The sequence below is a fragment of the Crassostrea angulata genome, chromosome 7 (assembly GCF_025612915.1).
Source record: "Crassostrea angulata isolate pt1a10 chromosome 7, ASM2561291v2, whole genome shotgun sequence".
Lineage (NCBI taxonomy): Eukaryota > Metazoa > Mollusca > Bivalvia > Ostreida > Ostreidae > Magallana > Magallana angulata.
This window is the reverse complement of record NC_069117.1, coordinates 27,060,881-27,087,991: the sequence shown is the minus strand read 5'-3', so window position 1 is coordinate 27,087,991 and position 27,111 is coordinate 27,060,881. Positions and strand designations below refer to the sequence as shown.

Below are 27,111 nucleotides of genomic sequence, written 5' to 3'. Positions count from 1 at the left end.
CAGTAGACTGTTGTCAAAAATGTAAATAATTTTCTTCCCATGGTAAAAATAAAGTAAAGATTTGTGTTCAGAATTAACGTTTGATAAAATTTGATAAATGAGTTACAACACAATGATAGCGTACTTTAACGATTTTCAAGCAAATGGTTTCAAGTTGATAATGCAAAGCTGGTTCCGCTTGGGGGCATTCCGCCTGATGACGAATTTCCACGCAAAATTAATTATTCATACTTCTTTGTTAAAATGGCTCGTTCCCTCTTTAGTACATTGGGAAGAAACAAAAATACTTAAACAATGTTTCGGCTAGTTTATGGGACTTTTATCGTAATTGCATGCCTTGCCTTTGCCTTGACCCAAGAAGCGGAGGAATCTAGACGAAATCCAAACAGGAAGAAAGGTAAATCTATTTGAATAAAAAATAAGTCTGAAAGTATTGGGGGAAATATAGGATTTAATTTGTAAGCAACTAAAAAGGTAACAGAATCGTTCATGATGGTAACATATATTTTTTAAAAAATTGAATATTTTATTTTTGTGTTGACAATATTCTAGTATGTAAACAAAAAAAAAAATTAAGTAAATATTTATGTAACAACCTGATAATTACTTATATTTGTAGTTGTAATTCAATGAAAAAATCTAGCATCAACGTTAGAATAGCAGGACCGGACTTAAAATCATATTTATGATTAAAACGTAAAGTATATATGTAGGTTTTATTCGATTATAAGAAAGAGGTTATATAAAAATGCAATTGTTATCGCTTTAAGAAAAACGAAAATATTTTGTTCCATGTGTATATTCAAGATCTGCATCCACGTAAATAGAAGACAAATCGTCGGAATAAATTACAATTGTGTTACGCCAAGCTTAAGCCAATTAACGTAATCTGTCAAAATACTTCATTGTTATCGTTTTACGTTGGATAAAAACTTGTGGAAATTCAATGCATTTCATTACATTTTACTGAATCTCTAAGAAGATTGATTGTTTACCGGACTTGGAGCGCTTTTAAAAAATGCATACATATTCCAAATGTATATACATTTATTAATGCTGATAAATAAAAACAGTTGTATCCAGATATGTTAAACCTTCTTTTGCTTTTTTTGTAGCGGATACACAATGTATGAACTGTGTGGAAAACACATGTGATAACAGTACCGGAATTTGTGGGAAATGTATAAAAGGCTTCTATGGTGAAAAATGTCAGAAATCCTGTCCGAATACATGTCCATCATGCCTGCAGGCGACAGGGCAGTGTCTTTCCTGTAGAGACGGCTGGTTTGGTCCGCACTGTTTCTTCAAATGTGTCCTCTGCTTTTCTTGCGAAATACAAAGCGGAATTTGCACAACCTGCAAACCAACCAAATGGGGACCCCATTGCCAAGACGACTGCTCGCGCAACTGTTACATTTGTCGTATACACAATGGGCAATGCGTCCAATGTTCTCGGGGATTTTACGGTGAGAACTGTGAAAAGAGGTGTCCCAACTGCTTCAGAGGCCTTTGTCGTCCAACAACTGGAGCCTGTCATTTTGGCTGCCAAAAGGGGTATTACGGAACGCATTGTGAAAACCCTTGTCCACCCAATTGCAAAGAGTGTGATCGAAATGATGGGACTTGCAAGGTGGAGAAACCTTCTAAACAAGGCAGCATTGCGATTGACGAGAAAGAAAAATCGATAAGGAAGGACCCCATTTTTGGAATGGGAAAAAAACCAAGGAAGCTGACAATTATTTCAAACCCCAAAAGTAAAATGACGTTGGGCACGTCAAACGACGCAACTCAAACGGACGGTATGAAAAGTTTTTCTAAGAAAATGGCATCTGATGTACATGTTCTTGTGGAAGGCGGCCTGGATACATCTGTAAAAGATTCACAATCGGCTCCAAATGAGACAGAGAAGACGGGAAACAATACAAAGACCTCCGATCAATCGACAACAACACCATCAGTTGCGCCAAGTACACCGCCAAAGATAGAGGATTCTCTCAAAATATTACGGGAAGGTGGTCCTGGAACATCCAACAAAAGACCGGACTCAGTTCCTGCAAGGGAACAGAAGTTAGGGAATTTGACGATCATTTCAAATCCTTTAACAAAAATGACTTCGAACATGTCGAGCGCTGTATCCCAGGCAGAGAATTCAAGAAAACTTGCATCTGATTTGCATATACTAACAGAGGGTCATCTAGATACTTCTATCAAGCGACCGGAGGGTAAAAGCGGTGTTCAAAATTCCAATTCTGTGTCACAAACAAATACTGCACGGAAGGCCTTATCGCCGTTTAATGAAACGGGTGCAGAACCTCGAAAATGAGATTCAGATTAAAGTTTCTACTTGGCTTTATTTCAATGCTGTAGTGATGTCTGATTTCAAGAAACAACATGCATCTATTGATGTGTTCTATTTACATTTGTTAAAAGGCACCTACTAAAAAAATTGAAATGTTGAAATAAGTATTTATTGTTTTAACATAATAAATTGAATGAAATAAATATTTACAATAAGTATTTTATTACGAACGAGGAGGTATTATACAAATGTAAATAATTGTCAACGTCTTTTCAGCAATTTTATTATAATAATTACGAAAGAAAAAAAATGTTATTTAACTTTGCTTCCAACAGGATTACAACAACGATCACAATCAAACGGCAACATATGAAGACAGGATAACAATATGCAAAAGAAAAATCATTCCATCAATCATGGCATTGATTTTTAAGTTTTTGTAGTTTTTTCTAAGAGCATTGAAATGAGACAAATATTTGTTGCCAACAAGGCAACGAAACAAATCCAACCACAGACGATATTAAAAATTCTTCTGAACCTATGTATATCCACGGCGTCTCCGAATCGTTTTCTCTTGTTTTCTTTGCCCTCTCTTTCTTCATCGTCCGAATACATTGGGTCTGCCTTAACCTTTTGTTTCCTCTCCATGCATTGAAGGCAGCGGGCGAATCTTTTTAAGACGTTGGGCAGATCTTCTCCTCTCTGTTCTTTAATGTACAAGTATTGACTAAAAATGACACACATCTGAATAATGAAACTGATCAAAATGTCAGCAAAAACTTTTATGCTTATAATTGGTATCTGCGGGAGCGAGGCTTTCGGAAGTGCCTCACTTAACATGCTCTGATAGACCGCCAGTGACAACAGAACTGTAACGGAGAAACCAACACGTTCTCCGGAGTCGTCTGGAAGGAAAAATACTAACATGTGGACGAACCCCATTAATGATGTCGGAACAATAACTGTTATAACATGAATGATAGATCTCCGTTCGTACGATACACTCACAATGAACGCATCCGCCTCAGACCGTTTACCCTCTCTTGCGAATGCTTCCCCATTTTTGAATTCCCAAGCACTATTTTCTTTGTAGCCGTCCCCGACGACTTCTCTGTCAATAATATTTATTCTAATCTCGTCCGAGCTGTATCCATTGGGGGAAAATTCAAACAAGCAACTCTGTACATCCACTGGGTAGTGTGTGATCTGAATATTACATGTACTCCAGAATATACTCTGTACATCCAAATTAGCCAATCCCGTGGAAGAAAACTTTACCATAAAATTGTCTAAGCCTAAACCGGTATTTTGGGCCAAAGATGAAATGCAGTACATTTCAGGTGCCCATAGTTTTTGTTTTTGAATGAACACTTGCCTAATGCCATTATGATCGTCCGGATCCCAAGCGATTCGTTCGTCCGTCCAACTAATCTCCAGATCTCCCTTTATCGTCATTGTTCCGGCAATTTCGTCTATATCAACGAGGTTCCCGACTGTCATACGCATTGATACAATAGTCGGTTCGCTTTGGTTTTTTCCTGGTCGCAAGGTTTGGTCGTAGGTCGATGTGTTTAACAACTTCTGGTGCAGGGCCATAACATCGTCCAAAGTATGAGACAATGTGCCTTTTAAGAAAATTAGAATATATATGTTCACATACAAAGTTGCAAGTTTCATTTTAAAACTCGCCTAACTCGCCAATATACTACTTCTAATATCTGTCAACGGATAAATATCTCAGTAATATCGCCTGACTCGCAAATATATACTAATATCTGACAACGGATAAATATCTCAGTAATATTAATAATATTCGATATTGGCTATACTAATACCCGTAGGTGGATGTACCATACATATTTAATTTGTTTATAATGGCCTTGATGGGTTTCATTGATTATTTGACAAAGGTTCGGGAAATGGACAGTTATCGTGCATATATATACACGTATTTAATTTACCTATTTTTCCTTGATGTGGTTCTATATCTGTGCACTTTCAACTATTATAGAAAGTTCACACTGGATACTGAAAGAATATATAAACGAATTAATCGACACAAATGGAAAAAAAGTTTAAAATGATAGAAAATAAATACAATACTATATGATAAACAGAAAAAAGCAACGTTGATTAAGACATATACCAATAAAACACATAATTATGTAAACCATATCAAAGCTCGAGCTTTGTTTACAAAACAAACATTTTCAAACTCTGTTTCTTGCATATAACTGAATATTTGACTTTCAAAATTTTGACAAAGCATTAAAGATACCCATATTAACCATTCTAAACATTGAAATTGGAAATATAAAATTTTAAATTTTGAGCTCAAATCGTGTCCAAGTCCCTTTAAGGTTTGTTCACTGTTTACATATTTGGTACCTACATATATTTCGTTTTTTCTTCAATTCAAACTGATTTCCATATAGGCCTATAACTAAACTGACATTATATATCTCTGCGGTTATTTGTTTTATATAAAGACGAAAAGCATCATCCTAAGTACATGTCATGGCGCAAAGTTAGTCAAACATGCAGGAATGACATCTTAAAATGATTGTCAACAGAAGACAAAAAATGACATTTATTTATATAATTTTCTGTCTCTCTACATATCGCATTTCTGAAAGAATATCGTCATTTATCCACTTCTCCGAACCACTGCGGATGCGTCGTTCTTTTATTGGTATTCTAGCGATATTTTTTACAGGCATAGAAGAATTTGCAAGACGTGTAATAAAATTTTGTCTAAATTTTGATCTTTACATAAGATTCAAGTAAACTGGTAAATTGGGAGCAATTATATTAAAATTTTAAAATGTTGGACCAATACTACATGTATTCCGGGAGCGAATTATCATTTAACCTTCAAAAAGTAGGTTGTGTTACGATACTTCCGGGGAAAAAACATGAGTCGATTTGCGTTTAGAAATCGTCCTAGGAAATTATCCAAGGCCATGGGCCATAATTCTGGTCCACCTGGCAGAGAACTACGATTGCAGAAAACTATTTCAATGCTACTGCGTTTTCAGAGAATTGAGGGAAGTTGGGGAGTCATCAATGAAACTAGAGAATATACAGAAGCAGTGAGTTCGAATTTCCTCGAGAATAGGGTCAAATCAGTATAGATTTTTATTTCTATGTACATTGTAGTTCAGTATTTGTTAACCAATATGATATCGTTAAATTAATTTATTTGGAGTATATAATATTATAGGTCTTTTTCTTATAGATTTGAAAATTATATTCTTTGCTTTAGTTGCAGAACTGTCATATGACTGCAGCTCCAAGAAAATTCGGGTTGACGCCCGTTTAAGAATAATCTTACCGTGACAAAGCTACGTTCAGGTCACATGAAGAATTCGTCTCATATACTTGCAATGTAGCTGCTTTGCATCGATTTAAGTTTGTAAAAAATAATATGCAGGGGGAAAACATTTTTTATACAATTTTAGACAGAATATATTCAGTGAAAGTTTAGATGACAAAAAATCTCAGAGTGGTTGAACAAATTGTACCACTATCAGGGTGACATTCGGTCTGTCACAGTGAATGGTTCTGTCAGACAGGACAAGGTTCTGTCGTACCAGAAACACATAAAGAAACAAAAAATTTAACTGACTATACTGTGCCATCTTAATGATTTTTATTGTGTATTTGACTATTTGTACCATTGGATTTCAGAGTGTGTTTTTAAAATATGGTTAATATCCAATGAAATTGATTTTTTTTGGATTTTTAAGGGCTTTTCCTGTAAAATAGATTTCTGTAAAAAAAAAAATTACTAAAACTGGATTTTAATTATCTGACTAATTGGTCAATCTGATAGCTTTTCAGTCAATTTATATCTTTATATAAAGTCTTCATATTGCTGAAAAATCAGAAATATTTAAATATAACAAACAATGAAAAATTATCAAAATATCTTTCAAAAGAAAATTTGAGGAAGTGCAGGGTAAACAATATCAATTTAGTTAGAATGTTTACTAGTATTTCAATATAGTAGCATAAACTGATATACATTGTGATATTTTATCATTTTTTTGAAAAATAAAACTTCAAATCTTTAGAAGATGTCTACATAACTACAGATCCTTTATGTTGAGGAAAAAGATAGCATTCATTTTGACCTGACCTTGATGCGAAAATAAGATAATGTTTGACTGTAAAAATTTCATTTTTTTTTTTCAATATAAAAAGTATGCCTGATAACAAGAAGACAACTTCCTTAAATGCAAGACTAGTCAAGTTTACTTTGAATTAGCAAATATTTTTTGTTAGATTTTAATATAGAAAATTGAATTACCATGGAGTTGCCCCCCCCCCCCCCCAAACCACAACCACAATTTTTTGGGAGCTTGTAGAAATTGAAGTGAGAATAACTTAAGGACATTATCGGTGATTTTTTTTTTCTTTCCAGCTTATTGAAAGAGCTATCAAAAAGGGACCAGAAGACCCAGAAATGATGAAACTTGCAAATCATTGGCTTTTGGTAAGCAAGTGATTTTTTCGTTTGTTACATGTACATGTATACATGTATATCTATGATAATAAACCACATGCCAAAAATTGATTGTTGCCATAAAGAACTTAAGTATGAAATTTGTATTTTAAATTTTGATTTTATTATATACCTGTCCCATTTCAATTTTTGCAAAAGTTATCTGAACATTTGAATTTCTAGCATTTTGCTGACATGTACCCGATATGTAGGAAAAGTATATTATTTGCAAAATTATATATACCTACATTACATGTATATAAATAAATTCTATGGTACTGTAAAATTAGGATTGGATATCTTAAATATCAATTACTCAATATACATTGCATATTGAAGTATTTAAATTGCAGTTTACTATTCATATATCTCAAATCCTGCATGTTTTGTACATCCATGCAATATTTTTTCCTTGGTCTGAATGAGTTCGAGATAAGTTCATAAACAAATTGCATATGTGATTTTTGTCATGTTACTGTGGTATCTTAAAGGAGAAGGATCTAGTCCACATGTTGTTCAAGGAATATGTTCCCAGATTCAGTCATCCCAAGTATCAAAATCAGCCTTACCTCCAATTGTACAAGATTGAAATGCAGCCAGGCAGACAATACATGACACAGATGGGATGTCTGGAATTGAAAGGTATACTTTTGCTGTGCATGCACAGGATTCCATAGGCCAATATTGGTGTAAATATCAAACATTGTTGCAATCAGTCAAGAATTCAATTAATGGTGTTTTATTTGATAGGCTCCCTAACTATCAATTTTAAGAGACCATTCTGATAGTGAAATACATTTTTATTTATAACAATAATACTCAACACAAGAAGTTGTGAGGGATATGATATTTTTGACCTGTCTGTCGAGCAGTCCGTCAGTTCTGTTTTTTTCTGAAGCACAATGCCTCTTAAACTGTTGCCTATAGTTTCGGAATTTTTTTTTATGGTATTTAAGACTCAATGTGAAGGTGTGCATATTTCCAGGAAATCTGGATTTCATTATTTTTCAGGGGCTATCAGTCCTTTTGAATAATGAAGAATTTTTCGTCCTTTTGGCCATATACACATGTACCAGTACTGAATATACATGTAGCAATGAACACTCTGTAATCACAACCCCTCTTTCACCTGCAAGGAAATTATTGTGAAACATTGTATTTAGCATTCAGGACACAATGTGAAGATGTGCATATTACCAGGAAATTTTGATTTCGTTAGTTTTGGGGAGTTTCTTCCCTTTTGAAATTAGAGATTTTTTTTTTTGCTTCTTAAGACAAAGGAATAGATACAGGAGTTCTGAGCTATGAGTTTTTATGGCATGTTATGCTCTTTATCAAATTTATTTGTGTATTTATGTCTACAAGTACCTTCCCATTTAATAATTAAATGCATAGCATTGTCAATTACCGGTAATAGTGTAGGGTATATACGGTATATGTAAGCTAGCTTGCTCAATTTTCCTTTCATTTTTATAAAAATTTCAGATGCTCAGTATATTAGATTCAGTTATTAAGATAGGTCTGTAGATATCAGATTTCGTAGTATCAGCTTAAAATTATATTGTCAAGATGGATTTTTAAAAATGAAGTTCATTAATGTTATACACACAATTTCGAAACAGTTATTTCTGTCAGCTTCTCAGGAAGATTGATAATTCTTTGCATCGAGAACTATTTGTTTTGTGTGGAATCATTTAAATTTTGAGGAAACTAATTTTCTTTTGATAATAATCTATTTCAAAGTTTGTATGCATATAGTTTTGTCAATTTTTTTAATTATTTACTCAATACCAGTTAATATTGAATAAAGACTTTGTTTCACTTTCCATTGGAATTATCAATTTGTGGGTAAGGGGTACTCGCAAAATTCTCGAAAATTGATTCACCACAAATAAATGATGTCTGCCATGTTAGAAACCGTGTAGTCTATTTGAAGAAGTTAATTATCATTCACTTCTGCTCTTTGACATATCTTAGAAGTTAATGATCATGCCTTTATGTTAGAGGTTGTTGGGTTTGATATTCTGAATCACCATTCTATGGTTACATGTATACATGTACACACATTTTTGTTATTGCAACATTGTGGTACTGAATTGCTATAAATTTGTGAAATACCTGGATTCCATGATGAAACATTTTTGGATTTTGATAAATACATGTGTAAGTACATGTAAAGACTGAAAAATATGTTCAAGACTATTAGAAAAATAAGTAAACACTCTGAAAACTACATGCACAGTTGAAAGATAAACCTGTATAGCAAAATTTATCTGTCTCTCACAGAGAATCCTTGGCCAAAGGTTAAGCCTGACCCACCAAATACAGAGGGGCAGCTTCACAACGTTTTACTGAAGGCATTCTTTGAGGACAAAAGAAAATTCTCTGGAAATCATCGTCACCATGCAAGTACCAAGCCAGAGTTTGACAATGTGAAGGACATGGAAAATTTAACTCTGAATCAAGATGTGAGCCAAAGTGAAACTATAAAAAATATGGACAAAGACTCAGTAAGTGCTGAAAATCAGAGTGCACAGTCTTCAAAAATGGACAAGTCCGAAAATTCAAAAGAGGAAGAGGTGGTTGATGCGGTATTGCTTGATAACAAAAGTGATAGAGAACGACCCAATACAGAAAATAAATGTTGAAAAAAGTTGTTTTTTTAAAAAAATTTCTATGTTTACTGTAAGTTTGGTCGATTGTCGGATAGCTTGAATACAATGTTTGAACCTTATAGTCTATCAGAAAAAAGACAAATCTATACCCTACATAAAGTAAGACATATTAACTTGATTTTTTTATTGTTAACTATTATAAATATTGCATTTTATTAACCTGTAAGTAAACATTCTTCTATAAAATATAATACGAGGACAAGGATTTGATCAGACACAAACATAAAATGATGGAATCAAAAACATATATACTGATGATTAATTAGCTAGTCATTGTCCTGTAAATAGCTATTCATCAGGAATGTCAATGAGTAAATGAAGGAAACTAATGTGAAGAAGATGAGAAACACCCTGTCCATAATTTGGGCCATAGCCTGCCATTCCTCGACAGATTCGGCCAGTGTCCTCTTTTTGTGAAGAACGTTTTCAATATTCCCAAGAATTGATAACTGTTGTTTTACACAGTTAACGATCTCGGAAGTTGCAGAGGATGAATCCACAATGGTTTCGTCAGGAATCATCTCCTCTGCACGAAGGTTATCGTTTTCGTTTTCCGTCACTTGACGGTGGTTTAAGTGATGAAAACCGTTGTGGAAAAACATGTTGATTTTTTCATGCTTTGACGTGTCCAAGGTATTCCCATTGGTGTGTTCGAACGCTCTGTTGTCGTGATGTGTCACCTTCCGCTACAAAAAATTAGATCATTCTCTAGAAGTATATTACGCATGCGTCACAATATTAAGTATGGAAGAGTTTTCCAAAGGAAAAATCCAGTTATTGAAAGTGGTGGACGGTCAGGCAGGCATGCGGACGGCTGCCAAAAGGGTACCCTATTGTACAGATACTCCCTTTTCAGTTTTCAAGATACTAGGAAGATGATGTTTTTCTGATCAATTTGACATATATCCGAAATATGCATAATACTCTGATTTTGAATATTCATATAAAAAAACCCCTTTGTAATTATCTCGCAGAATATTGCATATACATGTACTTGTAGGGTACATTATACATGTATTTTTGAATAGGTATTGTTTATCAGTTCAGTGTTGGCAAATGGATTATGGATACAGTTCACATAAAAGAAAACCCGGTTTGCTGTCACATTGAAAGCTCTTCACTTGAATTATTTTATTATTAAATCTAAATTATTATTTGCTTTTGACAGTTAGTAAATAAGAATACAAAGTCTCCGTAAGTTTACCTCTTTTAAGGTACTCTTCAGTTCTGTTGCATCGTTTATTCTGATCTTAAAGCATACTATAGTTGCCAGGAAACTGAACACACGCTTCAGATACAGTGGGACCTTCTTGCCACTGCTGCCCTTAAAGTGAAGGTTCAGGACGACCACAGTCATGAGACAAGACATCGAAACCAACAACATGGCGCACGTGAAGTACACACCTGTTGAAAAAAACCATCACAATATATCATGCTGAAAACAATAGCATGGGACACGTGGAGTTTACATGTACTTCTGTTCACAATCGTAAAGCAATGTGAAGAAAAAAAGAAACGGGTTAATGGTGAAAAAATATAATTATTAGCCAAATACACAATGACATCAAGATGGTTTTTATGGCCAATTTTTAATTAGATATAAAGTGTTTAGACTAAGTGTCATTTATTAATGTAAAAGAAAACTTATGAAAATATTTTAGCTAAAGGGACAAAATAAATGGACCTTCATACTTACTGATTTGATACTATGATAACAAAAAAATCGGACCAAGCAGCTTAATTGTACATGCAAATTTTAAAGTTCATAGAGAAAATTAACTAAACAGCAAAACGATTGTGCACTGTTCGCCAACAAATGCGCCATTTCAAACACTGAATAATCTATCTAGAAAGAAAGCGAATATTTACCTATATATGGGAAAGTTTCGGAGGAAGGAGGCATAGTTTCTGATACGACCATCAAAAACACAGCTAAGGACAATAACACCGTGATCTCCAGAGAAACTTTTTCTCCACTGTCTGGAGGCAAGATGAACCCCAAACAGGCTACGGTTGAAATCAACATACAGGGAAACACCAAATTCATCAAATAGAACAGAGGCTTTCTTTTCATTTTTAGATAAAACGTCACATCCGGATAAGGTTCCGGGCAACATTTATAGTACAGGACATTGCGCACCATTGGAACTGACGTCACCTCCCATTCGACACTGTCCACAAACGCACTAAGGTCTGCCTCGTTGCTTATGCCAGACATGTTGAGTTCTAAACCGTTGTGTGCCCAAGATCCGAATTGCAAACGACATATTTGTTTATCAAAGGGGAAATAAGTCACATCAACTTTGCACAAGCTGTAATCATAAAAAATTCAAAAAGGTTTAATCCATATTCTCATGAGGAGAAAAATATTTTACAATGATTGAAACGTCTTGAAAGTTGTAGTCACCTTGAGATAACAGTGGGGAAGTTATAGACGACGCTGCCGTCAGAGTAGATGGCCGGCCTGTAGTCTTTAAGTCCAAGCAACTGACTGTCAACACTTTCCGCGTACCAGTAGAAAGAAAGAAGACATTATAGTACATGCTTGTAATGCGTTAACGAGTACAAAATACTAGTAGTCTGTCCCAAGATATTTATGCAGCACTTTTGGACAATTTTTGATAAAATATACCTGTGAAAGAAGTCAATAAAAATCAATGAAAAGGAAAATATTCAAGTTATTTTTATTGACATATAAATTTTCACTAGAAGAAATTTACAAGAACGAAAAAGATTTTTCACCGTTATTTAAAATGGGAAATTGTGACATCTTTTCTCCTTTCGGAAGGCAGTTATATTTTCAACGTTATCATCTGGGTACTTTCATTTCTGTTGCAATATATTTACATAAATTTAAGCAGTTTTATTATTTTAAAATTTGATTCTAAAATTTACGGCCCCTCATTTCCTCATTTCTTGTCATGTAATTCTATAATCGCATTAATTGAGACTAAAATGTAGTTGTACTTTAAAATCAACTAGAATTATATAACCTTTTGATTATTTTGAATCAATAGGATGGTGATAGGGGCCTAATATTTACAGCCACAAAGTCAAGATATGGACCTGATCTGTCTTTAATCGATTTTTGTTTAACACCATTGTTATAAAATTCACAATGTGGCAACAATGGCTGCAGCTTTGTTTTCTGTACAATCAAGAGAAAAGGCCTTGTTGACCTACTGACGGCTAGATAATATTTACAGAATGAAGTACAAATTATTCAATTCTTACTTGTCATATAGAGTTACGTCGGGTACCCAGACTTTATTGTACGGGACGACAAAATGTCCTATGCCGTATTGCGAGCTATTCCATCGCATGTGACAGTCATTCCAGCGCTAGAAGTGAAGATATTAAAACAACTACTAATTTCCGTTTAAATGTACAGAGTTTTATTTATTGTTTTTCAGGAATTAGAATTAAAAAGTTGCCAAAAGAGCAATCATGACTAAATTACCCGTTGCTTAAAAAAGTTTGAAGTTTCATAATGTACTAGACGTGGTAAAATACGTTTTAAAGTTTGTTAACTTCCCTAAGACCTTAGTGCACAAGTCCTTGCTATTGCTCAATCAAATAAACTGTTTAGTAAGACGTTTGATAAAAAAAAATATTATGAACTCAAGTGTTGCTTGTGAAATATAGATTAAATGCGTGTCATTCAGTGAAAAATTGCAAAGTTATATATGAAGTGCTTTAATAGTTTTCCTCAACAGAGTTCATTAACGAAGCTAATGAAAAATTATTAATAGGCATCATTATTTTTTGGGCATCAAACATACTGAGCAATTCATTACTTGTTATCAATATAGCTGTCGATAATTCTCGTTCTTTTGTTAACTTAGAGACATCGGTAAACAACGATTGTTTGCTAATTAACCTTAAAATCTTAACCCCCCCCCCTCCCATAATTTGGTTCTTTACACGTGCATCTGCACTTATAAAGAAAACAGCTGTTTCTTTAAACTAAATGTACACGAAAGGGGGGAGTATCAATAACACGGTGTTTTGTTTGCATATGAATTGTTTTGAGCACTCGGATACTAAATAAATTAGTAATTATCTATTTTTAAAGAATCTTTTCAAAAGGTTGGAATTGACCACGTATCTAATATGAAATGTCAAACACATCTGTGTTACTGGTGACAATGGTTTGTAATTAAGAAATTGTGTTTTAAGGATCATTATTTTACTCGCAACAGCTTGTTCATAATAGAGGATTAAGGACACGAGAGGTCGACAACAATATTATGTTAGCGTACATGTATCAATCTTTAAACTTTTTTTTAAGACCAATATTTTCAATGAATTTGCTTGTCTAACTCTTTTGATTTGCATTGTTCACATATATCTCACCCAGGCAATAAGTAAACTCCATTATTTTTTCTCTCAGCTTGAAATTTGAAAGACAGTTACTGCAGTAAAATTTCTTTTGATCTTGCAGAGCGAATTAAATATTTGCTTTGCAAAACATTATTTTAAAAACTGTATAAACAATGCTGTTGTAAATATATTTATCGTTACAAAGTATTAAAATTAAACTTTATACATACCAATCTAATCCATGCATTGATTTCTATTATCTGTTTGGGTTCATTCTAAGAAGAAAAAAGATATATCAATAGTATAATTTAATATTCAAATTGGCAAGGTATTGATTTAGTAAAAATGGAATTTCGATTTTAAGATATCTACATGTACCATAGCATACAATCTCATAGAATCGCATTCGTCATATCATACCATAGCATAGCACACAACATTATTTTAACTCGGTTTTAAATGTTTTTATTTGAATAAATAAATGTTTACATGATAGATTTGTGGTAAACTTTGGCTTCTTATTATTTCACTTCAAAATGTGTGGAACTCTTCTGTGTAAGGAAGCGTTTTTGTTCAAATCTCATAGTATACCATAGCATACCATATCATTAAGCCCTTCATTTCAATTTCTCATAGCAAAGCATACAAATCCCATAGCATAGCATACAAATCTCATAGCATATCATTAAAATCGCATACCATAGCATAGCATGAAATTGTAAAAGATATGCATGAAATGACTGTATATGATAAACTAGATTCATACCGCTGCATTGGCGGTTTTGCAGGAGCACGCTTTGACCTTAACCAAATCAGTTATTTACACAGATAATCAGTGCGGTATATTGTGGTTTCCTTAATATTCAAGGGTATCAATTTTCGTGGATAAAGTGAAAATCACAGTTTCAAGGATACTTAAATTCGTGGCCAATAACCCTATCAATACAAATTGTTAGTATAAAATGCACTTAAATTCAATAAACATTTAAATTCATGGTTAAACTTAAAAACAAAATCCACGAAAATTGGTATTCAACGAATTTTGATGAAACCACAGTATATTAACAATATTGTTTCACCTTCGAACAATTGAATGTATATTGCTGGTTTTACGAAATCTTATCTCTTAAAATTGTCAGAGGACCATTAAAAAGTTTACTATCATTTTCATCGATCAAGATTTATTCTTTATCAACTGTATGATGCTTAGAGAAATTGTAAACGCGACCGATCGAATCTAAATAATTTAAATGAAATTTTCGCCTGAAGTTTTCTTATTGTATTCGTTATCTTTACATTAAAAAATCAATTCATCGACAATCCCAATTTCACAGGGGGGTCGTCTCGAAAATGTGTGTATCTCGAAAGTAATAAATTTTACTATTGAAATATGATAATTTGTTGGACATACGAAAAATGTTTACATTTTTGGAAAAATTCTGCCCTGTCGGTTTCTTTCTTTTTAATATATTTAAAAATAATGTTAAAAAACACAAATTTTGGTCACTATACAAGCATAATGTTGGAACCATTTTAACAGGAGCTTGGACTTTGGGTAGTTGTGTCAAACAGCAATGTGACGTAGGCCTGTCTATTTCATTGCTGGCCTCTCACCGGATCTTGAGCTACATGTAAGACCACGCAATTTGTGTATATCAATTTCACCTGAAACCGGCGTCATTTTTAACTTGTTTTGACGTACGAAAAAGATGTTTACATCCTACCGTAAGTCCAAGGTCTTATTAAAATAGTTCTATAGTTGGTTAGAGGTAAGATTGATTGTTCAATTTCTCTTGACTGATTGCGATCTACGATGATTTTGCACTTTCAATGCATCAGAACGTGTTATGGTCTCCTTCTTCGTTAACACCCCCCCCCTCACCCCGCAATTGTCAGTACCGCAACGTTTTACATATACTTCGGTCTCCCATTAATGGCTATACCTTAGACAAGAATCAGACATGAACCATTCTATTCATGTGTAGGGAGAAGTGATTTTTGTTCTCATTAGAAATGACACTTCGAATTCTCTGATATGCTCAATAAAATGCAGACTATGAATCAATCAACAAAGATAGATTATAAATGCACATTATTAAAACATTAGAGCTGCAAAAATAGACACTATGTGCCTATTTCCCGCAGGGAGCAATTTCATTATCGAAACAACTGCTGAAATATTTGTAGATTGACTGCATTTGTATTTACAAGATTTATTATCTGTCGAACGGCTATTCCGAGCTTGACGTGGATTGGAGAATCTGAGTCGCACACTGGTCGAACGTGCGTGTGATAATTCTGAAACAGGTTGTCTACAAGATCTGAAAGATTCGACGCCTCAGCAAATCCTGCAATGAAGAAAATTGATTAAGTAAATATAATCAAATTCATTATTTTTTGGTAACGTCAAATATTATCTCGCGTGCATCAATACCAACTTTCATTCATACGAGTGCACATTTCATGCCAAAAAAACATGATTGCATAAATAACGTATATGTAAATTATGCCATTTATTTTGTATGGTAGAGAAAGTTACATCTATATTAGTGTGATTTTAAATGCATGAAATCTAAGCATTTACCACTTGGCAGTGCGCTTAAAAACACGGCACCAATGCATTGTGCGAGACCAAAATAAAACATAAACCCCTGGTATAACATACATATACATGTATATGTACCATTATAATGTTAATTTGCATGTATAGAATAAATTGGCATTGTTCATCATTGTGACGAAACTTTTGAATGTTTTTAGCTCACCTGAGCCAAAGGCTCTTGTGAGCTTTTCTGATCACAATTTGTCCGTTGTCTGTCGTTGTCGTCGTAGTCGTCGTTGTTGTCGTTGTTGTAAACTTTACACATTTTCATCTTCTTCTCAAGAACCACTGGGCAGATTTCAACCAAATTTGGCACAAAACACCACTAGGTAAAGGGAATTCAAGTTTGTTCAAAAATCTTCTTCTCAAAAACTATTCGGTCTGAAAAGCTTAAACTTGTGTCGAGGCATCCTCAGATAGTGTAGATTCAAGTCTGTTCAAATCATGGTCCCCGGGGGTAGGGTGGGGCCACAATAGGGGGATCAAGTTTTACATAGGAATATATAGAGAAAATCTTTAAAAATCTTCTTCTCAAAAAATATTAGGCCAGAAAAGCTCAAATTAAAATGGAAGCATCCTCAGGTAGTGTAGATTCAAGTTTGTTCCAATCATCGTCCCTAGGGGTATGGTGGGGCCACGATTGGGGGATCAAGTTTTACATAGGAACAGATAAAGAAAATCTTTAAAAATCTTCTCAAAAACTATTATGCCAGAAAAGCTCAAATTGAAATGGAAGCATCCTAAGGTAATGTAGATTCAAGTTTGTTCAAATCATAGTCCCTGGGGGTAGGGTGGGGCCACAATTGGGGGATCAATTTTTACACAGGAATATATAAAGAAAATCTTTAAAAATCTTTTTCTCAAAACTATTAGGCCAGGAAAGCTCAAATTTGAGTGGAAGTATCCTCAGATGGTGTAGATTCAAATTTGTTCAAATCAAGGTCCCCGGGGGTAGGGTGGGGCCACAATTAAGGGATAAATTTTTATACCGGATTATATAGAGAAAATCTTTAAAAAATTCTTTTAAGAACTATTAGGCCAAGAAAGCTCAAATTGGCGTGTAACCATTCTCAAATAATTTAGATTCAAGTTTGTTCAAATCATGGTCCTCAGGGGTAGGATGGTGCCGAAGTCAGGGGATCATGTTATACATAGGAATATATAAAGAAAATCTTTAAAAATTTTCTTTTCAAAACTATTAGGCCAGGGAAGCTCAAATTTGAGTGGAAGCATCCTCAGATAGTGTAGATTCAAGTTTGTTCAAATCGTAGTCCCAGGGGGTAGGGTGGGGCAATAATTGGGGGATCTATTTTTGTATAGGAATATAAAGAGAAAATCCTTAAAAATTTTCTTCTCAAAAACTATTAGGCCAGGAAACCTGAATTTGAGTGGAAGCATCCTCAGATAGTGTAGATTCAAATTTGTTCAAATCATGGTCCCCAGGGGTAGGGTGGGGCCACAATTAAGGGATAAATTTTTATACAGGAATATATAGAGAAAATCTTTAAAAAAAATCTTTTAAGAACTATTAGGCCAAGAAAGCTCCAATTGGTGTGTAACCATTCTCGAATAATGTAGATTCAAGTTTGTTCAAATCATGGTCCTCAGGGGTAGGATGGTGCCACAATTGGGGGATCATGTTATACATAGGAATATATAGAGAAAATCTTTAAAGCTGCTTGGTCCGATTTTATATCAAATTTTATGCACGCTTTTCAACGATGGCTATGCTTAGTATATGTATAATAATAGACATTGCAGTAGTTTTACCCGTCAATTATGCCAAATTTCAATGAAGAAAGATACGTACAAAATTTGCTAACAAAACAAACGACATTAAAAGGTACCGCATTATTTCGCCTCATGTTAAATTTCACCCCTGACGACGAGACGGGTATGGTTGTTTTACGAATTTGACATCGCTTTAAATAAAGGTCGAAATGATCAGAGAAATTACAAATAAACATGTGTACGTTTTGTTCGCTAATATTTCTAAAGTCCGCTTTCTTTACAATCGATGCATAGCATGCGGGTTGAATAACCCCAATCATTCAGGGGACAAAACCAAGCGGTTTCCTTTTCTAAACATTCCCGTGATGCATTTTGGTTTGTTTTTTCGTTTGCCCAAAGAGAAATTATTTTTATTTACTTTCAATATTTCTAACTTTGAAAGGAGACTGATTCTGCTGGTGTAAATAGGAGAAAGTCCATAACTTTCTAAGATAAATGATTTGTATGAAAAAAATTTTGATACTGTAATTACAAAAAAATCGGACCAAGCAGCTTTAAAAAATCTTCTTCTCCAATACTATTAGGCCAGGAAAGCTCAAATTGAAATGGAAGCATCCTCAGGGAGTGTAGATTCAAGTTTGTTCAAATCGTAGTCCCTGGGGGTAGGGTGGGGCCACAATTGATTGGGGGATCAAGTTTTACATAGGAATAGATAAAGAAAATCTTTAAAAATCTTCTTCTCAAAAACTATTATGCCAGAAAAGCTCAAATTGAAATGGGAGCATCCTCAGGTAGTGTAGTTTCAAGTTTGTTAAAATCATAGTCCCTAGGGGTAGGGTGGGGCCACAATAATTTATTGGGGAATCAAGTTTTACATAGGAATTATAAAGAAAATCTTTAAAAATCTTTTTCTCAAAACTATTAGGCCAGGAACGCTCAAATTTGAGTTGAAGCATCCTCAGATAGTGTAGATTCAAGTTTGTTCAAATCATAATCCAAGGGGGTAGGGTGGGGCCATAATTGGGGGATCTAGTTTTACATAGGAATATAAAGAGAAAATCCTTAAAAATTTTCTTCTCAAAAACTATTAGGCCAGGAAAGCTCAAATTTGAGTGGAAGCATCCTCAGATAGTGTAGATTCAAGTTTGTTCAAATCATGGTCCCCGGGGGTAGGGTGGGGCCACAATTAAGGGATAAATTTTTATACAGGAATATATAGAGAAAATCTTTAAAAAATTCTTTTAAGAACTATTAGGCCAAGAAAGCTCAAATTGGCGTGTAACCATTCTCAAATAATGTAGATTCAAGTTTGTTCAAATCATGATCCTCAGGGGTAGGATGGTGCCACAATTGGGGGATCATGTTATACATAGGAATATATAGAGAAAATCTTTAAAAAATCTTCTTTTCAAATACTATTAGGCCAGAAAAGCTCAAATTGTACTGGAAGCATCCTCAGGGAGTGTAGATTCAAGTTTGTTCAAATCGTAGTCCCTGGGGGTAGGGTGGGGCCACATTTGGGGATCAAGTTTTACATAGGAATAGATAAAGAAAATCTTTAAAAATCTTTTCTCAAAAACTATTATGCCAGAAAAGCTCAAATTGAAATGGGAGCATCCTCAGGTAGTGTAGATTCAAGTTTGTTCAAATCATAGTCCCTGGTGGTAGGGTGGGGCCACAATTTGGGGATCAATTTTTACATAGGAATATATAAAGAAAATCTTTAAAAATCTTTGTCTCAAAACTATTAGGCCAATAAAGCTCAAATTGGCGTGTAACCATTCTCAAATAATGTAGATTCAAGTTTGTTCAAATCATGGTCCTTGGGGGTAGGGCGGGGCCACAATGGGGGATAAATTTTTATATATAGAGAAAATCTTTAAGAATCTTCTTCTCAAAACTATTAGGCCAGGAAAGCCCAAATTTGAGTAGAAGCATCCCCAGATCATATAGATTCAAGTTTGTTTAAATAATAGTCCAGGGGTAGGCTGAGGCCACAATGGGGGATTAATTTTTACATAGGAATATGTATACAAATTCTTTAAAAATATTCTTTTTAAAGATTATTTGGCCAAAAAAGCTTTAACTTGTGTAGAGGCATCCTCGGAATAGTAAATTCAAGTTTGCAAAATCACAGTCCCTAGTGGTAGGATGGGGCCGTGATGGCGGTTTGAATTTTTACATAGGAATATATAGAGAAAATCTTTAAAAATATTCTGGGAATGTTTTCGGTCCAAAACTCAGTACTTAGTGTGAAAGCACAGGTTATGCAGATTTAAGTTTGATGCAACCATGATTCCATAGAGAAAAGTGGGGCCACGAAATGGGGGGGGGGGGTATATAGTAATAGAGAAAAATCTTCTTACAGGTACAACAACAAAAGGGGCTTGGTATTTACCAAAAAAAAAAGAGGTGGATAAAAATTGGCAGAATTTCAAATTTTTTAGCAAGATCTACTGTACTTAGTTGTCAAGATATTTTGATACTGTGATGCTAATTTGATCAGAATTAAGGCAATTGTTGCTCAGGTGAGCGATATGGCCCCTGGGCCTCTTGTTTTTTCTGTGTTTTTGAAATACATTACTATAGCTACTTTTAGCAGTAAACATGGATTAAAATGATGTCATTTGCATAACATGAAGATAATAATTTTAGGATTTATTACTAGAACGATACTTCAAACTTCTCATAAATTTCATGTAGTAAGTGATACAAACATGTAATCTCATATTTTTTTTATTTATTACCTTTTATCGGGTCAAATTCGCTTACAATGAGAATGGAAGATACATGTACGTTATTTAAAAAAATCGACGTGAGCTTTTTCAGGGCACTGAATAATACATTGTACTCGTAAATCGTAATCACCACTCATTCATCTTCCAGTATTACTGTATATTCTATGAGTAATGATTATTCATTTTGTTAGTCCTCTGTAAAGAATAAATGCTTGAGAATTGTTTTTAGAGTTACAAGACAAGGATAGACAGAGGATAATGAATATAGTTTTTTTTATTGACTTTGCTTGTTACCATTAGAGAAAGTTAGTAAACATCACTCAAAGATAATAGCTTTCACTTTTAACTCTAATGCACTTGGTTTAAAAAATTCCGTCTGCCGATACCTATTAAAGGACCATGCAGAGGATTTCATTTAAAGTGACGTATATGAACGAATTTATCATAACGTGTATAAAAGAATTGAAATGATGTCAATGGACAAAAAATCAGGGAACAAATTTTCCATTGATGACGATACTACCCCGGAATTGACTTTCTGTCCCACTTTTAAGTTACGCCAATTAATATAACCTCAAGGTTATACAAAAAATATATGGACATTGAATGTTAAGTATTTTTTGCCATAGTAACACTTAATTGTGCAGTGTTGTAGTAATCTAATCGTTATGTGTTCGGGGAACAATTGCATTTGTTTTGGCGTTTCTAGGTGTTGTATGAATGAAAATCGGTTTGAGATGGTAAAATATCCCATGTACAGGGCCTTGCCGTACATCGATATACTTGAATGTAGCCAAAATCATACAGAGAGAGAGAGAGAGAGAGAGAGAGAGAGAGAGAGAGAGAGAGAGAGAGAGGGGGGTAAAGGCAATATTTACAATATTTATGTTTGCCATATACCGACCGATCTCAGATTAACGTAACGGTTGTTCCTGATACATGTAGCTCTGTCCTGAACTAATAGGACAATGTATGAAATGTATGAACTCTCTTACATTGGATCTTTTTTTCCACTTTTGATCATTGTTTCCGACTAGCTTGCAGTTATTGGTCACAGATTCTAAATTGATAAAGTTAATTCATTGTTGGCTTATAACGACCGGAATTAGATGACGCAAATAACTGATTGCTTAATTGCAAGTTATTTAAAGACGATATAATTGTATGTTCAACGTTCTTGTTAACATGGAGTTCAAAGGGTACTTTTTCACTGTCTATGTAAAATTTGAGTATCGCAGAACAGAAAACGGAACTGCAAGGGGAGCGGAAAATATAAAGTATCAAGTTATTCATTTGAAAAGTGTATAATTTTGACATGAAACATACATGTATTCAAATCAATGATTTTCAAAACTTTAAGAATAATTCATGTATAAACAATTTACATTAAGTAAATCGATTATGGCTTATTCATTATTTATCAAGTAAATGATCTAATATAAAATTTTCCGTTTTCCGTTGTTCCGTTCCGTTTTGCTTTCCGTTTTATTATCCATTCTGTTCAACGTTTTAGAAACGTCCGTAAAAATGGGAGTCAAAAAGAAATCTAATACAAGATAATACCGTTAATTAGCAGACCCTTTACTATGGTGGAATATCTCTGCCCCTTGTTTGCAATTTATCTTTCTATCAAATATGTCGACATGCAAGATAAATATGTCGACATGCAAGATAATTATGTCAGCATGCAATATAACTACGCTGACATGCCAGAAAATTGCAATTAAATGAGAATTATAAAAATCCCCCAAAGTCTCAAATATTGCCCACATGTGACATCCAAAATGCTAGATGCTGCTTATTTATATCGAAATACAACTTATTTATGTTGACATGCAAGATAAATATGCTGACATGCAACTTAGTTATGTTCACATGCTAGTTATTTATGTTGACATGCAACTTAGTTATGTTGACATGCTACTTATTTATGTCAACATGCAACTTAGTTATGTTGACATGCATCTTATAAATTGCATGTCAACATAACTAAGTTGCATGTTAACATAAATAAGTTGCATGTAAATATATTTATCTTGCATGTTAAAAATGCATGGTTTCTTATTCCTTAAATTTTTTTGGGCATGCTCTTTGGTTGACGGTCCATTGCTTATGTTGCGATTTGACTTGACTTGATATTTGATTTGTATTTGTACATTGAATGCTTATTTTTGTAACAAATAAAACCGTGACCATAATATCGCTACGTTATTAAGATAAAATATCATGTCAAACTTTTGTCTTTGTTACACTCTTCTGAGATAATAAATACTATACCCTGTTTTGGGGCATTATCTTTGCTGCAAAATCAACGTAAAAATAACCAAGTATTATTTTCAAGTTCAAATATTTTTGTTTTGTTGCCAGTATTTCATTGAACACTACTGATTTTATGAATGTAATTTGTTAAATATAGAGCATTTGAATACGAAACACCCACGGACTAGACAGGCGTCTAAACCCTTAGGATAAAGACGACCTATACACAGACATATACCCCTTTTCTGCTTTCCATAAATTATTGCAAAAGTAAAACATTTTTCTTACTGTAGAAGATTTATTCGATTAGTTTTGTCCGCCCTAAATTTTTTAATTAAAAAAAATGATAAAAAATATATCAATTATGCGATTAATCTTAAAATCAGTTGCAACACATTGTCAAATGATATAAACATCTAATTCAAAAGTCTCATAGCTAAAACCATCATATTTTGATAAATAACACAATCTTAAAAATACATGTCAATTGAAAGACATAAATTTTTGGATATCTTTGCTTTCCTATTTCTATCCCTAGAAATCATATCAGGTTTTGCTTGTTAAACGGGTGACCATTTTATATCGTTATCGTTCGTGTATCATAAAAGTTCAGTGATCGTGCGTGTATCCTGCGAGAGCTCCCTCGTGAATTTGGTGAATCTTGCGTGATTGTTCGTGCATCAGGATCGTACGCGTGATTTGTCAAGAAGGATCACATGAACACTATAAAAAGTTCTACATATGTGATTATAATATCAATTTTTATATACATGCAACACAAAAAGGGACCCAAACCGGTAAGGCTATTGAGTACCGCATTAAATCGAGCAAAAAATGGGGGTGGAATGATTGAGGCGCACTCATGAGACTAATTTTCGTGACGCACAGAGTAAAGTTTAATTAATAGTTTTTTGATCAGTTGCTATGAATGCATTTACCTTAATTCTCAAATCAATTCACATTGTGCACACAATTTTTTTTAGTATTTACACATCGGAAAAGATAAACAATTAATTAACTTGAGTTCTAACAGATTATGCAAATATGTAGCTAGGTTATATTGAAATAACTCTCATTGTTAAGCTCTAATCGATCGGATTATCTCAAAACATGTCCTCTATCAGTGTAGAAAATGTTTGTAATTAATGTTTAGATTAATAAATTGGGAATACGCCTATAGAAACCACATATCTTCAGGGATCTACCAAATATTTTATCATTAAGTTTTTAAATATTTTAAATTTGTCAGTGACTAAAAACAAATATTGAAACCGATTAACTGCTTCTCAAATAGTCTTGCGATAGTCTAACGAACTATTACTAACAATCATAATAGAATGATGAATAATTTGTATTGATATCTCTGGTGTCAATCAGTCAACTAATTGATTATTTCCTTTCGTGTTTAGATATAGAAAACCCCGGGCTCAATCTCTTTATAGTACATGTCATTGTTTAAGTGTATTTCTATATTTCACTATTTTTTCCCCAATTCATACTGTTACTGATAACCCCAAATCAGCGCCTAAATTTAACTAGTCTAAAACAATATATGAATGTCCTCAAATGTCATCAGTTTCTAGCAGTAGTTTATCAAAGTTATAAGATCACTGTGATGTTTTCATTCTTAAGTGATTTCTTAATTTTTAGGGAGAAAAAATGTAAATAGCTACAACGTATAATTAGTAATTACAGCAAAACTCAGTTGTAGCGAATTTCAGAGGACGAAAAAATATGTAGCACTTCGATATTTAACTATATTCTTGTCCTTTATAATTGTAAACAAATTGAATGGGGTAATTGTTGAAAAAAGGTTTTGCTTTTGCGTATGAAATCTCAAAAACCACCTGTCAGCAATCGAAAAGTTATTTTGTATCAAATGTTCAAATTGTCGTAAAGGGTATCGATTTTAAATTAAATATATCATAAAAATATCGTTTTACGGATAAAACAACTCGAATGGAAGTGTTGAATAATAGTTAAAAGTTGAAGTTACAAAATATTCTGTATTATTTAGGTCAAAACCAACCTTACATTAACTTTGATTACATGAAAAATCATTGATTATTCTCAACATTTCGTAAAATGAATGCTTTTATGTATTACATAACATATTTGTACTAACCTGAGATATTGAAAATCTTTCGTACTTTGCTATTGCTGAAAGATCTAATATTTTCAACAAAAAACCTGTACACTCCTAATTTATTGATAACATGAGAGGAATTCAAATGGAAAATAAAAACTCCAGAGTATTTCCTTGTTGCACCACATGTACTAGTAGTATAAACATGTATGTAAAATTGATTTACACAGCGAGGGGAGTGGAGGATATGTAATCTTTCAAATATAATTGAAAAATCTTTCATCCATTAACATGCATTGATTTAATTAATGTTGTCAAAATTTTTGAGACAACAAATTCTTTCCAGAAAGATATAAATAATAACTTACTATATCTGGTGAAAAATGTCAAAATAACTCCATAGCCAAATAGTCGTAGAGTCTTTGGGGTCATCTTTGTTTTCTGGCTAAGACCTATCCGGTGGACATACAAAACAGTTGCAAATATGGTCGCAAAACAGTTTAACGACAATCAGCCGCAAATATGGTCGCATGCAAATTATACCGCCAAGCCCAGCAGCAGCACTTTCTATGTTTGACAGCGATTAAAGGATGAATGGTAATTCTACAGCTCCTATAACAGTTCGAGAATAGGTGAATCGAATGATTAATTCTTGCGCATTAGACGTAACAGCAAATCCAATCATGTTCACTGAAAAGAAATTGAGCGGAGGTCTCGATCTTTTGATCGACTGCTGCAGTCCAGTGATATTCGCGAGCAAAATCCGGTTCATCGGGTAGTACTAACATGTATGTACAATATGTGTCAACCTCTCATGGCCTCGAGAGCACATTCGTACCTTTGCATCTCTGTTAACAACCCTCTCTGAACGAAAGTTGTCAATTATTTATTGGTGTCATTATTTATAATAAGTGTAGCCATTAGAGTAAACATGCATTGGTCGTCAATAATGGAGCTTTACAAAGCACTTGGCCTGATTACTAACCGAATAAGTCGTCGCCATGTTAATTACTATGGGCACTTGTACAATATTTCAAATGAAAAGAAATTGATTAATTTCATAATAGTATAAAACTACTGATTAATGTAGTTTGCATGATAAAAAGAATGTGGGCATCAGTGTGATATCATGATATCACGTACAAATTGATGAATGAAATAATGTTTAAAGTAAACTCAACCATGAAACGCTGGATGTGCAAATTGTGCTATTTGCACATGTTAAATACCACTATATACTCATTGAAAACAATGACCGGCAAATTCGATTTCCCTCTCATTACTTAACTTTTCGGATCTTATCTTGATCGTTACAGAGTACATTTATGTACCTATAGGACTGTAGGCACAGTATGATTTAGGACCAATTCTGTATAATATACGTCTTTAACTCATATCTGTCTATGATTTATAATGATTTTTTAGAAAGGGGGGAGGGGGGGGGGTCCGAGACGTATTTTGGAGATTTTATTATATATAATTAATAAAATAAAATTTTCCGGGGGGATGGGATCCGGACCCTCTCTCCCCCTTTACTGCATGTGTGAAGTTATTAATATTGAATTTTCCGGGGGGACCCCCTCTCCCCCTCTAGATCCATACATGAGCAAGGAGTGTCGCATAATGAAATTAGAATGTTACTGTGTTTGATCCACGGTAAACAGATAGCTGGTAAGTGACAGGAGTCTGGAAGTGCATGTGTACACATGATGGAGGACATTACATTTTATGTGGAGTATATAATGATTAGGCATAGCCAGCACTGGTAAACATATATGTTACATGTACACATTAAAATATTTATGAACATTCATAGTAAGCACAATGGCCTAGCGCATGCGTACCAATAATATCATGGATTAATCGGAAAACCTTGGCGAGTACTGTGCCT

General features: G+C 33.8%; 3 protein-coding genes across 3 annotated transcripts; 2 read left to right on the top strand and 1 right to left on the bottom strand.

The window, feature by feature from the left end:
* Nucleotides 1-214: 214 nt before the first annotated feature.
* On the top strand, nt 215-2,333 carry LOC128191443 (laminin subunit alpha-4-like). Its single transcript, XM_052863507.1, has 2 exons — nt 215-397; nt 1,116-2,333. The coding sequence occupies exons 1-2, from the start codon at nt 295-297 to the stop codon at nt 2,321-2,323; spliced, it is 1,311 nt and encodes a 436-aa protein (XP_052719467.1). The 5' UTR covers nt 215-294; the 3' UTR covers nt 2,324-2,333.
* A 2,847-nt stretch (nt 2,334-5,180) lies between these two features.
* On the top strand, nt 5,181-9,563 carry LOC128157009 (uncharacterized). The gene is made up of 4 exons (XM_052819358.1): nt 5,181-5,391; nt 6,726-6,797; nt 7,298-7,448; nt 9,093-9,563. The coding sequence occupies exons 1-4, from the start codon at nt 5,215-5,217 to the stop codon at nt 9,452-9,454; spliced, it is 762 nt and encodes a 253-aa protein (XP_052675318.1). The 5' UTR covers nt 5,181-5,214; the 3' UTR covers nt 9,455-9,563.
* Nucleotides 9,476-26,071, bottom strand: LOC128157008 (neuronal acetylcholine receptor subunit alpha-10-like). Its single transcript, XM_052819357.1, has 8 exons — nt 25,589-26,071; nt 16,013-16,152; nt 14,035-14,079; nt 12,716-12,822; nt 11,889-11,981; nt 11,351-11,793; nt 10,686-10,885; nt 9,476-10,167 (listed from the first exon to the last, which is right to left on the bottom strand). The coding sequence occupies exons 1-8, from the start codon at nt 25,650-25,652 to the stop codon at nt 9,748-9,750; spliced, it is 1,512 nt and encodes a 503-aa protein (XP_052675317.1). The 5' UTR covers nt 25,653-26,071; the 3' UTR covers nt 9,476-9,747.
* Nucleotides 26,072-27,111: the final 1,040 nt, after the last annotated feature.